This window comes from Dromaius novaehollandiae, chromosome 3 (genome assembly GCF_036370855.1).
Source record: "Dromaius novaehollandiae isolate bDroNov1 chromosome 3, bDroNov1.hap1, whole genome shotgun sequence".
NCBI classification, from domain to species: domain Eukaryota; kingdom Metazoa; phylum Chordata; class Aves; order Casuariiformes; family Dromaiidae; genus Dromaius; species Dromaius novaehollandiae.
The window spans coordinates 87,197,165-87,214,627 of NC_088100.1; the positions used below are offsets into that span (position 1 = coordinate 87,197,165).

General features: G+C 41.5%; 1 protein-coding gene across 1 annotated transcript; it reads right to left on the minus strand.

Annotated features, from left to right (window-relative positions):
• Positions 1–3,019: 3,019 nt before the first annotated feature.
• On the minus strand, positions 3,020–5,143 carry MAP1LC3C (microtubule associated protein 1 light chain 3 gamma). The gene is made up of 4 exons (XM_026102602.2): positions 4,995–5,143; positions 4,854–4,909; positions 4,602–4,708; positions 3,020–3,548 (listed from the first exon to the last, which is right to left on the minus strand). The coding sequence occupies exons 1-4, from the start codon at positions 5,053–5,055 to the stop codon at positions 3,338–3,340; spliced, it is 435 nt and encodes a 144-aa protein (XP_025958387.2). The 5' UTR covers positions 5,056–5,143; the 3' UTR covers positions 3,020–3,337.
• Positions 5,144–17,463: the final 12,320 nt, after the last annotated feature.

Here is a 17,463-nt window from a genome sequence, read left to right on the forward strand (position 1 = left end):
CTGGAAGCAGTTAGCAGGAGAAAACATTCAAAATCACATCTAGATTTATATGACTTGTTGCCTGCAGTACTTCACAGAGAAGTTCGGTATTCCCATTCATTCATTTATTCTACCTACACAATGTTCTCAAGTAATTTTTAAATGAAAACAGTTTGGAAAGCTCCTGCTGTTGCTTATGTGCCAAAGCCCAAGCTGAGGTTATCATGTCTGCCTTGAAGCAGCAAATGACAACCTGCACTCCATAAAGCTTCATAGGCAGTTTGTAGCTGTGTTTGTAGATGGCTGTAGTATGTCAGCTGTGGCAAGGCAAGCACAGACAGCTGAATCTCTAGTGTTAGCAGGCACAGAAAAAAATTATTTCTAGCATCCTGAAACCTCATATGCATTGGTGACATTGCTTTCCTTTTTTGTTTTGTTTTGGTTTGTTTGTTTGTTTGGACCAAAATCCAGAGCTGAGGGTTGACTGTTTTTTGAGTTGCTACTATATTCTCCTCCAGTTGCCCTGCTGACTATTCGGTGTCCATGTAGTCCACAGCAGACACCCTAGAAGTCAAGCTTGCTCAGGACTTCTGAAAATAAGAAACCTCTACCCTGTTCCTAAAGGAGCCACTGTGCAGCCATGCATTATAGACATGAATGGCATGTTTCATTAATAGATTGCTTTTTGCAGCATCCCCTTTTAAATGAGGGATACATAGGAAACAACTATAAAATTTACTTTCATGGGCTTACGGTGGTGTCCTTCATTGAAATAACTATGTACCTGTCTCTGATCAGTTAAGTAACAGTTCAAACAAATATTGGCTCTTCAAACAGAGCTATGTTGGAAGCAGCTGTGGTTATCTCAGTTGCTGATGTCAGTATGTCAGGCAGCACAGAAGACTTTTTTTCTGTTTGCATCTTTTCTCATTGTTGTTCCCCACAGTTGAAGAGACATTTGCCTAAATCCAAAGTTTCTAGTCAAGCCAAGACAACTCCACCAGCAGGATAACTGTGATTTATTTGGGCATCCAACTCCTGGGTTATTTTAGGCATTTTGAAAATTCTGCCTTTGATAGTAATTCCTACCTGTTTTAACACCCAGGAGGAGGGCAGGCTTGTTACTATTACCCAATGATGAAGCTTTCCCAGCTCTTTAGTCTTATCTCAGGGTTCAGCAAGCCAGTTTAAACATATTTGTAATGATGTTTTTTACCTGCAACTGACCTTCTTACTGTATTTTTTTTTTGGGGGGGGGGTGGGGGGGGAAGGGGAGAGAAGGTGGCTGAATCTATGACTCAGTCTGTAAGACACCACACAGCCTGATGTCAATAAAAGCTGGAGGGATCAACACTTACACCTCAACCCCTATGTTACAAACTAAAGAAAATTGGCTGTCAGACTTATGATTGCTCCAGCCAAGAATTTGGAGTGCTTTCCTCTTTAAGTACCAAGCATCACACAAGACAGGAAGACAAACACAGAGGAGCCAAGAGAACCAAATATTAGCCCAGCTCTTAGACTGGCAAGAGAGCTTGAACATAGTAAGACTTCCCTTTGTTCCCCATCCTCCCTGCCCCTGCAGAGGTTCCCACAGCTGTTCAGTATTGCTGTATATTACCCCTGCCAAACAGGTGTCTTTGTGCCTTCCCCAGGGCTTGTAACAAACTACTATTTCAGTTCAATTTGCAAAGTGGAAACTGTTTCTATTATGAGTATAAGCAAAATCTACCCTAGTAACAGATTCTGGGATCCCAAAGCCCACATGTTTTCATAACCTATGCTCTAACATAGCCTTTCCCTTTCCACTAAGTCAGTCAGGTCAATGATTTCTTTGTGCCTCCCTTCTGTTTTATGAGTTGGCAAATAACACCTTCAGTACGGCAGGTACCCCCTAACAGCCAAATACAGTAGCTTTAAGGGTTAAAGGCTTGAACCCACACATGCTCAGAGCTTTAAGTTCAAGTGATTATCAGCACAACAGAACTCTTGCAAAAGACAATGCATAAGCAAGGAATGCATGTGCTTATTTAAATAATGTCAACTTTGCAGTCTAACAGTTCCTATATTCATCTCCACAAATATCAGTTTGGTACTAAACAAAGGAATTTCACCTTACTGTAAAGATTTGGCCATCTTAAGCTGAGGCTGCTGAAGGTTGATGATTAACTGACGATTAACTGACGATTAACTGACGATTAACTGACGATTAACTGACGATTAACACTAACAAACTTTAAATGACCTGGTGCTTTAAGTTGATTATGCATGACTAGAACACTTACAACTTTGATACATACCTCACATCTAGGAGAGAAGAAAAGCTAGCTTGGGCTACACTTCAGAGTGAGCCTCCTGCCAGGAGTTCTTATAGTTCATGTTTAGGCACCCAGTTTGCTCATTAGATGAATCAGCATCTCACTACATGGTAGTTTTCAAGGGACACTGGTACACCTAATTCCAAGGTACAATACATGCTATCTGCCTTTGAGAGAAGGGTCACTGAAGTTTTTCAGATGAAGAGACATAAGTGCGCCTCTAAGGGAAACGACAGACTACCCACCTACCTAGACCACACTAGCAGAATTCAGTAGTAAGGGCAGACTCTTGAACAGCTGATTAAACTAGGGTTCAAGTCATACTATCTGCATTTTGGTTATGCTGACTACCAATCAGTTTTGCCTATTTAAACCAGAATTTACCTTTATCATAGGTATTCACAGCAGTTTCTGTAGCAGATTACAGTAGTAGTTTATCTAGGTGTTAATGTACATTGCATTTGAACTCTGCTTTAGCACCAGTAGGGTCTGCTTTTCAACCTGCAACTCCAATACCAAACTTGATGAACTGTTTATAAATATGGTTCTGCTCCTGTGTGACCAAGCTTAAGCTTCATTATCCCATTCAGAAATGCAAAGAGTTGCTGTGCAAGCACTCCTTCATTTTTAAGGGACATTGAGCTCAACATTACTGAGGAGAAGGTCCTAGAATAATTCTGGTAGCCTACAGTCTTTCCCCAGATTAACATTCAACCCAATACTTAAGTGTCTTTATTTTATTCTTAGGTTTTAAGGACATCTTAAAAAGCAGTTACAGAACAAAAGATTGGTATTGCAAAGAAAAGTGGAAGTGCAGTTTCAGAAACCCATAGTGTCTTTAAATATTTTATATATATATCCAAACTGTTATCTAAAAGAGAGTACCACCATTTCTGCCTCAAGCTGGTCCTGCCAACCTCTGGTTCATTACTCCCCAGTACAGAGCTCAAGGACTCATTAGAAGGAGCATCTCCGAGCTTCATGTCACCGGCATGATTCATAGCACAGCTGCTTAGCCAAAGCAAGTAGACACCACCACCTTAGGTTTTTTGAAAGCATTCCATAGTTTTCCTTTGAGCAGTGGGTAAGAGGCATCCAAACATCTCTTGGGAAGCGTATGTCATATACACAAAGCCATCTTCATCTTTGTAGTCCCTGTACACTTCTGCCATTGTCAAAGACATACTGGCTAGGCTTTTGTTGTTCACCAGCAGGTAGAAAGCTTGTGTAGCAGTTAAAGCCATTCTGCTTCTAAGTTAAGAGGGGGGAAATAGAGGATTAAGTGTTAGCAAATTCAAGAAGGTCTCATCTTTAGTCTTTGAAAGAAATTACACAGAGCAGTGACATGAACTATGTCTAGGAAATGCTGTATAAAGTCATTATGTGTTTGACATCTCATCAGCAGGAAGTTAACTTTATGTTTGGAAGCTGGAAGGCTTGTGCTCTGAGGAAAAGGCTTAAATCAAATTGTTAAGACCATGACTGCTATCAGGTCTAGCCTTTGTGTTCCCAATTACCAAAGAGAAGTGCCGAGTAGAAAACAAACGCTTCTGTAGCATTGCTATAATGAAAGATTTCAGCATAGTCTGTTACACTTGAAGTCTCAGTGTTTGAAAGAGTCCTTCTCAGAGGTATTAAATACAAAGATCAGGACCCCAGGTTGTGCATCTTTTATAGATGTTTAGATATCTAGAAAGCTCTTCTGCACTTTACAGAAACACCATATGAAAGCTATAGTTGCTGATAAAGCACTGAAAAATCACATCACTCTGAAGACTTTGGAAGACCTCTTGACTATAGTGTTTTTGTGAAGAATAATTTAAAAGCATTATATCTCACACAGCTCACATCTGTGAATTGTTATAAGCTTGAGCAAATTCAGTAGACAAAAAAAAAAAAAAAAAAAAAAGCAAGCCAGCAACAGAGCAAGGAGAACAGAACCAGAGAGCCTCAGTACAACTTCTTTAAGTTCTTCATGCAGAGACAAAGCAAAACAGGAGTCTGATGTAATACTTATTCACTACCATTAAGGGGGTAGAGGGAAGACCTTATGCATCCAAAAGCATAGACCAGGTTCTTCCCCAAATCCACCTGAAAAGACATCTGTTGACTTTCTTCAAACTCTTGCAGGAGAAGAAAATCATTACTAAGACCTTTATGCTTTCCTCCCACATAAAGAAATTAAGTAATTTTTTACAGCAGAGTGCTAGAAAATACCTGCTTAGAGACCTGCCACAGAGCCCAGCTGCAGCCCACAGCCCCACCTACACAGTGCCACTTGCTACCCAGGTGTTCACAACCTACCTAATGATGGTTATAAACTGTGTCATGGTCAGCTCCTCAGGAACAAGAAACTTAGTTTTGTCCAAGAGAGGAAGGTATTTTTCTTTATGGTATCTTTCAACAATTACCTGTTTTAATCAGAGTCACACTTAAAAAAACTAAAACATTTAGTTCCCTTTCCCCCTCCTCCCTACCCCACTTTTAGAAAAAAGTTACCCGCATTTCTCTTTAAAGAGCAGCAACAAGCACGGCTAGCAAAACAGAGAGATTTACCGGGATTTTTGTTGGGAACTTCGCCCGGATCCCAGCTACTTCTTCCAGCCTAGTCGCTGTGCAAAAGAGAAAACGAGCGTTACGCGTGTGCGCGGCCCCGGGCGCCCGCCCCGGCCCCGGGCGCCCCCGCCTCTCCCCTACCGAAGCTCTTCCGCAGCTTGAAGGGCCGGGAGGCGGCCGGGCCCCCGGGCGCCGCCTGCATCCCCCGCGCAGGCCCCGCGCTCCCGCCGGCAGCGCCGCGCTGCGTCGCCCCGCGCCTCTTATGGCGCCGGCCCGGCCCGCCCCGGCCCCCCGGTTCCCCCGGCCCCGGCCCCCCTGCCGGGCGGTGCGGCTGGGGCAGGGGCAGGGCTCCTCTCGCCGTGCTTTCGCTGCCCCCCTCTGCCTCTGCCGTACAGGTATAGCGATGCCTCTTGCTGTCAGCCCCCTTAGCGAGAGTTTACAAAAGCAGCTTTCTTGCCAGCTTCTCGGCACTTGCCAGTTATTTTGCTTCTTGTTGCACGCTTTCTTCTCCCGACTCCCCCGTGCGTTTCAGGCAAGCGTTGCGCTGCAGCCCGCTTCATGAGCAAGGTGCGAAGTGAATGAATGCCTCTAGAGAGCTCACTAGGAGGAACATCCAGTTTTCATCTCTGTGAGCCGCTCCATGTCTCGTGTACCTGTGACAGAGAGTTATGTGGGAGCTTGACTGGGGTGTCTCAGGACCTCAGTTCCTTTGATGGGAGCCATATGACTGGAGAGCAGTGCTGTTGTCCTTCAGTATGAAATGTCTGTGGAGAAATGTCTTTGCCTATGGAAGGGAAGGCTGTCACCCTGCTATATAGTTCAGATGTACATCCAGAACTGCAAAAAGAGCTAGGTGCTAATACTCTGCTGAAAGCTGTTTGTGAACCGGCCTCTCCATTCTGTCATAGCAGCATTCTACTTATTCTTCACTTTCTTTGGTGTAAACTACCCAAAGTGGAAGACACGTTGCATACAAGCCAACATGATGCTTTGCGAGGGGACTTAGACTACCTCACAGAAGCCTGCAGCCCAGGAGTGGACCATCTCTGTCCATTTTCCCTTTTCAGATGGCTGGTCTTCTGTCAGGTCAGTTACCTCCTTCATTCTTACAAACTGCTTTGAAACTTTTTCTTTGGGTTTAGACTAACATTTTTCATATCCTCAGGTTACCAAACTGCTTATTTTCTGAATAACTCGAGAGGTTACTTTTAAGATTAGTTTTGTCTCTACAGAATGAGTTTAATGGTTTTCAAACAGACTTCAGGTCCATCTATTTGCTGAATATGATTAGGCGCATTACTTGCTTTTTGGATTGCTTGCATATCTGCTATTACTTCAGGTGTCAAGATGGTTTCACAGCCAAACATGGCTCAGCATGGAGTAAAGTTAGCTGAAAACTCGTTGTTATCTAAGTAAGTCATCTCAGTGAATGGTTGGGATTGTCCCCCATCACTCAGTTTGCTTTGCTTCTGCCTTTTTTTAATATAATAGTTGCATTTTATTCAATCTTTCAAGCTAAGAGCAGCCCGAAGTTGCTAAGGTTTATGAGTTACTGGGTCTGGCTGCTTTTTCAAGGCAGAATCACTAACTGTCACCTCTCACACTTTTATTTTTAGTCTTTCAGTATTTCTTGCTATAACTAAATTTTCTGTTCCTAAAATTTTCTGATTATAGGAGAACCTCAGTTTTTATTTAAAAATAAAACTAGGCTTGTAAATGCATAATTGCAGTAAAAAGTGCTGTGCAACATTGAAGATGCCCTCAAGATTCAACCAGAATATAATTTTGAAAAGGAACATCTTTATTAAAATGTGTGTTCACTATGTATTTATATATCACCATTTTCAACCAGCCCTTTCAGAACTGCTTCCAGCTGCTGAAGTTGTCGGTGTGTCAGTGCTTCTGAGCTACAAGTGAAGGGCTTTAGTCACAGCACCAGCTCCCCCACGTGGCACTACGAATTTAGTTGTGCAGAGAAGACAAGATCCTTGCTTTGAAGAGTTTATGAGCAAGAGCTCTGAACTTGGAGAGAGGACTTGAGCCCACTCTGGAATGGTCTGGAAACAACTGCTCCTCATGGACAGACCTCTGCTTCTGTGCAAACAAGTCCAGGGATTTGCTTACAGAACTGGGTCTGATTTCAGCTCTTTTGAGTAGAGGCCAGTGGGTGGATGACAGGCTGAGGAAGCATGAGGGGAGGAGGGCATGTGCCGCAGAAGTGACATGATGCCGTAACAGGCTGGTGAGACAAAGTATTGAATGAGATCAGTGAACACAGGAATAAGTAGAATGGTAAAGAAACAGAGTAAACTTACATATAGCACATGAATGAAGTCAGCTGGAGGCTGAAGGATGTGAGGAGGTTGCAGAGTGTGTCCTGGGAGACGTGGTCAGCACAGGGCTTCCCAAAGGTGATCAATAAGTGGACCAGCTCTTCCAAGCACTGCTATGGCTCTGCTCAGTAATCTGCTTCTCAGTGCTTGCCCATTCTGTCACCATATAAAGAAAAGTTTTCTTATTGCTCTGTTTCTTCACCAAGCAACTCTGTGAATTGCTGTCAAGTAGTGTAGTGAAGGAGCTGGCACCTTGGTGCCTTAGCAGTCTTTTTTTAAATTTTGCATTTCATTGTACTAAAATGTTTTCAGTGTGTGTAGACAAGAAGGAACATACCATACCAGTGCTGTGCTTTCTGTGCTGCCTCTCACTGCACATGAAGTACAAAAGAGTGGTTCTCGCCAGGCCTTGCTTCCAGTGAGAAGTAATTTCTTTCCATAACTGTAAGCAACTGCTAGTGAGAAAACTGCATAGCTGATAGGAAGGGGAGCCAAAGATGGAGAACTTCTGCTGAAGCTGGTGAGCAGTTATGAATCTAACTTTTGTGACAGCTAAGAATGAACACAGATCCAGGTTTTAGGTAGCATGTGCCCTAAGTTACATTATCTGGAAGCAGAGAGTGTGGGAGATCTAGGTGTGTTGACATGGTAGCTGCACTCACTCTTGGTTTGAATAATCCTGTTTCAGACCTAAATGTGGAATTTATTCTTCCTTCTCTGCTTCCTCTTGGAAGTTTTTCTCAGATGCACAAAATTAATGGACTGGTAGAGCAATTCTGCACAGAGAATGGAGTACTCAGAGGTCCATATGGGAGCAGAAACAGAAGAAGTATCAAAGGACAGGGTTATTCTATTTTTATCTGCTCGAATGCCCAAAGACTACACTTACATGAGTCCTGTAAGTCCCTAAACATTAGAGCACAAGTTTGCATATGTGTATCTTATCTGTTCTGGTTTCATTGCCACACTTACAGACTTTTCCTAAGTCCCAGGTTTGCGGCTGTGTAACCGAATTGTGATATATCCATTGTTTCTGTTTATAATAAAGTGATCCCATCGTAGTGGATCTAATCATACACACAGTCTGGCTGAAAATAAGCTTGTGTAAGAGCAGTAAGGAAACAGTAGGTCCTTTGCATTGTCCCATTCCAGCTGAAGACATTAAAAAACTTGTCACATAGGGATGTGATTTAGTTAAGGAATTACTTTCCCTGAGTGGGAGTGTGCAAGGTGTCAGATACTTGAGAATTCTGCAGAGTTTTAGTTTCAGTACAAACCAGGGAGCTCCTGTGAAAGACAAAATGACAGTGTATGAAGAGAGGCTGAAATAAGGTGGTAGGAAAGGGTGGACAATCATCTGGTGCGTCCCAGACGTATTGCTGGAGTCTGAACATGTGATACTGCTGGAGGGGAGAAGCGAGTCAGCTAATGACTGAGCAAATGACTGAGGGCTTTGCTTCCTGACTGAGTGAGGGGGTGCTTGTTTCATTGGCTTCCTAGTAAATGTGAGCTTTCTGTCCTAAAATCTGACTGCTTTGCCTGCAAATTCAGTTTAGTGCTTTCATGTTTTCACTGTTTACCTTGTTTCTTGTATTTTTTCATCCCAAATTCCTGAGTTTTTTGAAACATGAGTAGGGAAGCAGAGTGAGAGTGATGAATGTGCTCTAATATATGGCCTTTTCCTTAGTCTGTGCTGTTTCATTCATGTTTGTGTTGTTCAGAAAAAGGTCTTTATTTGGGTTAGACAAAATCTTTGAAAAGTCGGAAAAAGTGTATTTCCCCAAATTTTTCTTGTTTGTTATTGATCTCTCATTCAAGTCATATGGGCCCCTATGGATATGCAAGTCCCACTGTGCTAAGCAGAATATAAGCAGCTCAAAAGAAATGACTCCTCTCTAAAGAACTTGAAATCTGAATTTCCCAGACAAGATAAAATGGGGTAGTAATAATTATGGCAGCTGCAAGAATCCAAGATGCAAAGAATGTGTGCAACAGTGTGCACACAATTTCATAAGGAGGCTATGGCACAACAGATACCCAGTTCTAGATTCTTGGAGCACAAATGCATTGAACTGATCACAGGACCACCCTGCCTTTTAGGGAATTAAAAAAAAATCACAAAAAAAAGAAAAGAAAAGAAAAAACAAGCAGACAAATAAACTTCAAGGTTTTGTATGTGATTGCATTTAAAAACTATAAAATATCTGATCAGCTGCCTTCATACATGCTGCATGTTAAAATCACACTTCCAGAGCTTCCCAGTAACTGCTGCAAGAATAAAACAGAAATATAAACTACAAAGTACTTGAGCAGAGAGAGACAAGTTGCTTCTGAAAGGGTTTACCCCTGAAATATCACAAAGCAGAGATTACACCACAATGTCAGCCTGTCAAATGTGGGTCTGTGTGTCCAATTGCCTTCTAGTGGATTTTTAACTTAGTATTTCCTTAAAGGCAAATGCGAAATGCATCTTTGAATGATGAATTCTCCTTCAGCTGATTCTTCTGTTTTCCTGCTCTGAAGCAAAAGTTTTGAATATTTCTGTAGCACACATGAAACTTGGAAGGACAGTGCTTGTGATCTGCTGTGGTTGTGGGACTGGTTTTAATAAGCTCTGTTACACTAACAAAAAAAGTTGTACTAGATCCTGAGATTTTGTACCACTGTATTATAACCTCTCCTCCCCTCTGCAATTGCGTTTGAATACCCAGATACGTTACAGAGGTATAACGACATTCTCAGAGGCAGGCATCTAATTTTGTCCAGATTCTTTGAGAGATGAGTAACAGCACTGCTTCTTTCAGGTAGGTCTATGAGCTATTGTGGAAATGAAGATCAGGCGCTGCCCATGTTAACCAGAGGACTGAGATGCTCTGATCAGTCCGCCTGCTGAGGCAGTGGTTACAGCTCGAGTAGCATACATGAGTGTTAAGAGGCTCTAACCAAGATTTTGCCCATTGTAGAAAACATACAACTAAATTCTGCTCCTATAACCAAAAGCATTTTAACTTTGGAAGTCGCCACGGTGCTCACTGGTGCTTATGTACCCTTGTGGTTAAAAGCCCTGTGAGCTTTGAGGACTAGAGGTGATCAGAGGACTTTGACTCCTGAGCTTGGGGGGATTTAAGCTGTGGTGGTTTAAAACTAACCACCTGGCTGTCTGCCCTTCCTCGTAGCATGAGGCTACTCTCCCCGCAGGCACAATCTGTGCCAGTGTGCTAGAGCTGGTCCGCTCCTTGCTTACACTGCTCAGCTGGGCACTGTCCTCGGGCAGCGGCAGCCGAGGAGTCAGCACGTGTCCATTCCTGCCACTCCTGCCACCAGGGCAGTAATAGCCAGCACAGCAGCAGGATGGAAGCAGTAACGGGTTTAAATTGCCAATGCTTAATCTCCCCAAGCTCAGGAGACAGAGCACTCAGCCTGAAGTCAGACTGAATCTGATTAGTTTATTCTGCCAGGCTAGCTGAACGATTTGGTGCCTGACGAAGGCAAACCCAGGGGTCAGATTTAGTCAAGAGAAAAACCCAATAAATGCTAAAACATGGACTGCATTTTTAGTGATTTGTGTTCCAGTGGAAATGATTCGCTGCACTGTTATGTGGTGAAAAGTGCTGTAGTTCACCATAAACTGAAATGAGCTTTTCTTCCTAAGTCAGTATGCAGGTGCTGGGGAGTTAATTCCAGTGTAGCAAAACTCGGATGAGGCTAAATGAGGCTTAGCTCTGGCTATGAAGTCCATCCCACACTTAATAATCCTGAACACAAGCTGATATGCAAGCAAGAGAGGCTGAGGGAATAACTGCATAAGGCACAAAACAGTTATATGTAGACTAACAATTTGAATATGAATGATAGAGCACTAGAGGGACGGAGACTTATTTATTTATGCAGCCTCACTGAATCAGAATAGAAACTGCAGCATGATGTTCTAGGGAAAAACATGGACTGGCAAACATTATTTGTTGCACTGCAAAAATCTGTGAAGGTTTACAGAATTATGTATAGTTATCTTAAATACATGCTTTCACAAAGGTTGTCTGTAAGTGAAAAAAAAGTAGTTGAGTCAAGAGGGGTTTTAAAAGCCCTCAAGCGGTCAAACTCAGCCAGCCAATTTAAAGGTTTTCAGAAAAGCCAGCCTGAATTCTTGTATGCTCCCTGAACATTGCTAGTTGCAGATAAGGAATCCTTTGCCTCCCTCTTCCCTTCTGTAACTCTGAACCTGCTCCTTCTAGGGCACTGTAATAAACCCACATTCTTGACTTCTTTCGCATTAGCCTGAAAGTAAATGTATGCCAGTAACTGACTTTCTCCCCAAATTCATATGCCCTCATACCAAATAAATAGTTGGAGCATCCTTGTATTTCAGCAGACGCTTAGTTTGGGATCTCAGATTTATTGTCCAAACCTGTTTGCTCATAAGACTCAAATTGTGAATTGAGCCCTTCTCAATGCTGAGATAAGTTTAAAATTCATCAGTGGTACTTCTGTGTTGATTGACTAGGTTTTATCTATACTTGTGGTTCTTTTTCTTTGACTTGTAATTCTTTAACCTTTAGGCTGCACCTAGGTCATCTCTCTGATTGCTTTTTGGTGTAGCCACAAGCTTTAGAAATTAGATCTTTTACTTTTAAATGAGAGACTATGTAACTATCTTGCATCAGATCTTGGTATTCTAAGATAAAAGTCACTTCTACAAAGGAAACTTCAGTTAGACTTACTTCATTTATTCTCTCTTTCTCACCTTTAACCGTCCTGACCTGGTGTTGGGCTCATTTCTTTACTGGGCTGTACTTATCAACAGGTTAAAATACTACTGTCTGTTGTGCACATAATGTACATACCACCTTAAGGATGGCAAAATTCAAACAGTAGTTTATTGTGATAGAGTACTTTCTTTATGTTAGTTTTTGTTTTCAGGGGCACCTTTAAACATGTTTTTCCTTAATGTTGTATCTTTCATTTAAAGATTTTGGGACCTTTCCCAACATTATTTTATTAAATGTTCCAAACATCTTCAGAGATGTAAGCAGGCTGGGGTATAGTGATGTAGCCTCAGTACTTTTTAAGTTGTTCCACATTTTAGCATTTTACATTTGAGAAGCATGGATGTAGAGTCTCAGTGATTTTCTGCAAGTGTTGCTCAAATTGGAGATTCTAACTAGGTGTAAAAAAATCAGTGACTGTTTTTGAGAAAAACTGGCATAAGTGACTTGTTGATCAAGGTCCCCGTAAGTATATCTCTGGTTTTCAGTTTCCCACTATACCAGTGGATCACCAGCTTTCTGTCCCACAGGGACTGAGCTCAACATCTAAATAGATGCTGAAAAGGCTAAAAAGGGAACTACTTCACTGGATCCTCTTTTCCCACCATCTGCTTTCTCATTGTCATTGCTCGCTCATTATGTCTAAGATGCATGCTCTCCAGGATGCATGGTATTATATTTTCTACCTAGAGAAGAAATCAAACTAATGTTGTTCTTGCTAGCCAATTTTCTTGGTCACCTTTTGGAAAAATTGAAGAAATATTCCTTTGTGTGGAGGAGACACTTAGTTTCTCTTTGCACTATAGCTTCAGTTAATGGGTTTCCCTTTGTAAAACTTCATAACCTTCTGTCGTCATTGCTGCTTTATAGGCTAGCAATAAAGGAGCACATTGAATAACACTGTTCAGGGTTTCTTGATTACAAATCCCTTCTGTGGGACAGGGCCTAGTTAACGAGTGTTGCTGCTAAAACACTGGTGCTTTTAGGAGAGTGTGCATGTTTGTTCTTTACAAGGGACTGCTGGTACTTCCCATGCACACCAGCAACAGTTAATACAAAAGCATGAGCTCCAAATTCGAATCTGATTAGAATTTACTGAGCATCTGTGTGAAGAAATCAGATTTTTATGAATTTATATGTGGCTGGAGTTCTGGAAACATGATTTCCCTCTTCTGTTAATGTGTCTACTGTTTGACTTCATAGCACGTGTCCTGTTGGTTTTAGCAATGTTACTTCTATGAGTAAAGACCTCAGTACCTGAGCCTTGGTGAGGGGAAGTAGTATTCTGTGTTCTGTAAAAATGAATTTAAAAGTTAGGCTTTGTCCATATATGATAATACTCTTGTTTGAAGAGGTTTTCCCTGTCTACAAGTTTTTAAAGCATTTTTCTAGTATGGCTGAATTATTTTCAGATGGGACCTCAGTGGCTTTATGTCCGGCCTGTTCCTGGCCTCCCTGCTGAGACTGCTAGGAATGTGTCAGATGGTGCCAAAAGTAACTATTGGGTTTTGGTTTGTGCATGCTGGAATCTGTTTTCTATTTTAACCTTCAGAAAGGGTGTTATAACTGACAGAGAGCAGAGGATGTTAAAAATATCTTTAGCATGTCCCTATGAAGCTGGCAGCTTTGTTGTTTGCTGGAATGCTAGACAGAAGGGCATTTTCTAGTTCTCGTTTGGGGTCAAAAGCATGCCTCTTCATGAAAGCACAGTTTCCAAGAGTGGCCGGGATTTTTGGATACCTCCTTTTTCAGGTGCTTGTTAAAGAGGTCTGATTGTACTGGGAAATTGCTCTGGATTTATTGAAAATTTGGACCCTTTAAGATGCCCACATTAGGTATTCAGAGACTGTGGCTCTCGGGACTTTAGGTCCCTTTCAAATGTTTTCAGCAGAAACTTCTAAAGTTTAGATCTAAAACATGAAACTGTAGAAAAAACTTCGCAGCATGAAGGAAAGATTGAGTTCCTCCTGCTGCAAATTCTGCTAGGTCACTTTATCTTAGAAATCCGTATTTAGGGAATTTTTTAAGATGTTAGAAAAAACACCCAAATTAATGGATGGAAGAGAGAGGGATGTTACTTAATGTTCTGAGAAGTGGGACTCCTGGATTACTATTCCTAGTGTGAATTGCTGTGTGATGTTAAACAAGTCTTGTAACTGTGGCCAACCCCTGAGCAATGCCGTGTATTTAGCTGCATGACAACCGTGTTGTGGAGCTCAGTTAATGTGCATGTGGCATGAATAAAATTCTATAGAAATGTCAGCAATTTATTGAATATGAACGTACTGACAAGTGGTTTGGGCTGATACTGGCTTTCTGAGAATCACAGCCCAAATATGTATGTTAGCAGATATTCAAAACTGTCTACTTTAGGAATCTAAACGGAGATGATAAATCCAGAGCTTAGTCTTCTTGGGTTCTGCACATACTGAATGCAGAGAGAGGTGCTCCTGCAGAGGATCCACTCAATGCAAGTGCTCTGAATGATCTGCTGCCTGAGTCCTTCCCTTTACACTGGCCTCACTGAGCCACACTGCACACCTGAAGTAGGTCCTGTGAATAATCTCCAAAGAGCTCAGCCTCTTAGGAGGAGGTTTGAATTGTGCTCTAAGTCACTTTCAGCAGAATTTCCTTTGCTTAACAACATTCAGGTTTGTTCGGTTCCTCAGTGCTATCAAGTGAAATTATCACAATAGGGTATACCGTTGCAATCCTGCCTATCCATTTGGTGTCTTTAACCTGAGTTTTGTTTAAAACTCAGTTATAAGGAGTGTGCCTGTATAGTTTAGAAAGGATAGTCTTGTACAAATCGTTAGTTATAAGAGGTGGGTTTATAGTGAAACACTGAACAATAGCATGTGTAAGATATAGGTGGAATGGGGAACACTTAACAGAGTGCAGACCTGTGAACCCGAAAGTGCAAAACATCACCCTGTTACACAATTTGTAGGCTTTACTTTGTATGACTAACATGTAGGCAGTAGATAAGCCATTCTTACTGACCTTCACAGCACTGTGGTTGCACTGGGCAATCTTTACAAAGGGATGAATTGTTCTTAAACCCCAAATTAAATATGCTGCACACAAAGAGACTGTTGACTATGTGAGACACATGCCACCATCTTCTGCCTTTTGTCTTCTTGAGCAGACCTAACTGCTTGGGAAGGCAGAAAGCTTTCATCATCTATTTGCTCTCAGGTTCCCTATCCTCTTTCAAACAATATCTTGAAAAGCGCTACAATGCTAGTTTCAGGTTGCTGTGGACAAGAGCTGAAGGCAGGAGTAGATCTGCAACTGTTATTGTTGGTGTCTGTAGCCATACAGCACTTGCTAGCAACAGAGTGGTCTTTCCCAGATACCCCTGTGATTGTAAGGCGAGACACTCGCAAGAATCCTGCATAGTAAAGGCTCATGAAGAGTATTTTTCTCATGTTTTAAATGAAATCTAAAGCAGTGATAGATGGCAATTGTTGAGTATTGAATAGCTCCTGTTGCTTATTTCAGGCAACCCATACTTAAGGATCAAATGACTCACAGAACTGGTATCAGGGCTGTTCAGTACTAGGTTCCTGATATGGATCTTGCTCATTATCAGTAACTCATATAAATTTGTATGTGATGAAGACTATGACTCCCACCACCACTGCCAAACTCTTGCACCAGTATGATAGGTGATTTGTCCTGCTACCTAACAATCTTGTAGACTCTGGGGTTCACTAGCCAGAGGTGCTCATCTTTAAAACTGGCTCTGCTTGCAGGCTTTGGCTTTTGCTAAAAACCGAACAGCTCCAAAAAGTCTGTGATCAGAATCTGGTAGGGTAAACTGAACTTTTAGAAAGAAAAAGCAAGAGTTGTTTCTCCCTATTCTGTTCCACTATATATTTAAATATTTCACCAGGCTGTGACTTTTCTAGGTCACAGCATTCTCTCCTGCAAATAGTTTTACCATTTAGTTTGTCCTTTAGTTCATCATATGCTTGCTTACTTACATTTATTTTTGTGTGTGTGTGAGCAGTAAAACTATCATGCTACACTGAATTATGCTGAATATTATATTACAGATATATAGGTAGATGTGTATTTACATATATCGCTAAGAGCTTTTTGGAAAATCTAGTTAGCTCTGAAACATTTGAAGCATTCATTTGCATCATCTTTCTGAGTGTGGACAATCAAAACAAATTAATCAGGCTCACTCTTGCTAATTGTCATTGTTAATGTTCCTTATGTAGCATTAGCTCCATGTAACAAAAGCTCCATGTACTGCAGAAGCTGAAGAGAAATGTTTTATTAACATAAGAACCCTTCTTGCCTTTGAAATTTCATTGTCCTCAGTGAATTGAGTTAAAAACAAATTCTTTTCTTCTTGAATTTTCTTTAACAGACAATGAGATGATGTATCTCATCAGACACTGTGGGGTGTGTGTGTGTATACTTACAAGTATATATACTTATATATAAGTGTGTACTTACATACACACACACACACACATATGCTACTTCCTCTTCTTTCCCACTGAAGGTTAATAGCCAGATATACACAGTGGGTCAAATAAGTTGCTATGGATGTAAATGATACTAAATGATTAAGCATCCCAGCTGTCTGTGGTCAAATGCAGCATCTCACCAAATGCTTCTCCAAAATAAAAATTCTTCCAAGGAATGATTTATAATTTAGACCTGTAAAAAGGCTTCCTGGACAGTATTTGTTTCCCATGTGTAATGTGGTTTGAAATCTACTTTCTGATCCAACTCTCTGCAGTTGTCTCTGAAATGGGCTTGGTGATGGATGGTGGCAAACAGCCTAAAGATGACTAGATATTTTGCCTCTCTAACATATGTCTCCAGAGTGCTGAGTTAGTGTCTAGCATCATATTAATGTCACAAAGTAAAGGAAGCGGGGTGAGAGAGTCACTAATGAAAAATTACTTGAGCTGGATTCATAGAAGAAGAGCTAGTGAGCCAACTGCCCAGTCTGGATCCTTTTCTTCCATGAAACCCTGGATCTCTTCTCAGGGATATCTTGATAAAGCAGAACAACTTTTGAGAATTTTTCCTCAACAGGCACAGAATTAACTCTTTTGAAAGCTTGGATGAAAACAGATATGTAGTGTCTGTGGCAGGGTGAGTCAAGGTGAGATAGGTCGTCAATATGGTGGTGGGACAGTTGGTCTAGGATGTAGAAGGCACTAGAGCAAGCTTCTGCCTCTGCTGAATGAAAGCAGAGAGTTTTCATCCTTTATTACTTTAAGTGACCTTGTCTCCAGCACAATAGTTAAAGGCCACTCATCAGGATATAGATATGTGAAATGTCCTCTCCTCTCCCATGGCAACACAGCCTCCAGTGCAGTTCAGTTTGGTAAGTTCTGGTATCACTGTTTTTTCTGACTCCAGCTATTAAACCCTGTGGAAGTGGGCATCTTGCCACTTTCGTGTGGCTCCTTTTTTTCTTTCTCTTAACTGAAAGTTCAGCTAACTTACATGGGCCAGTCCCAGCCCTCTCTGTGTGAGCTG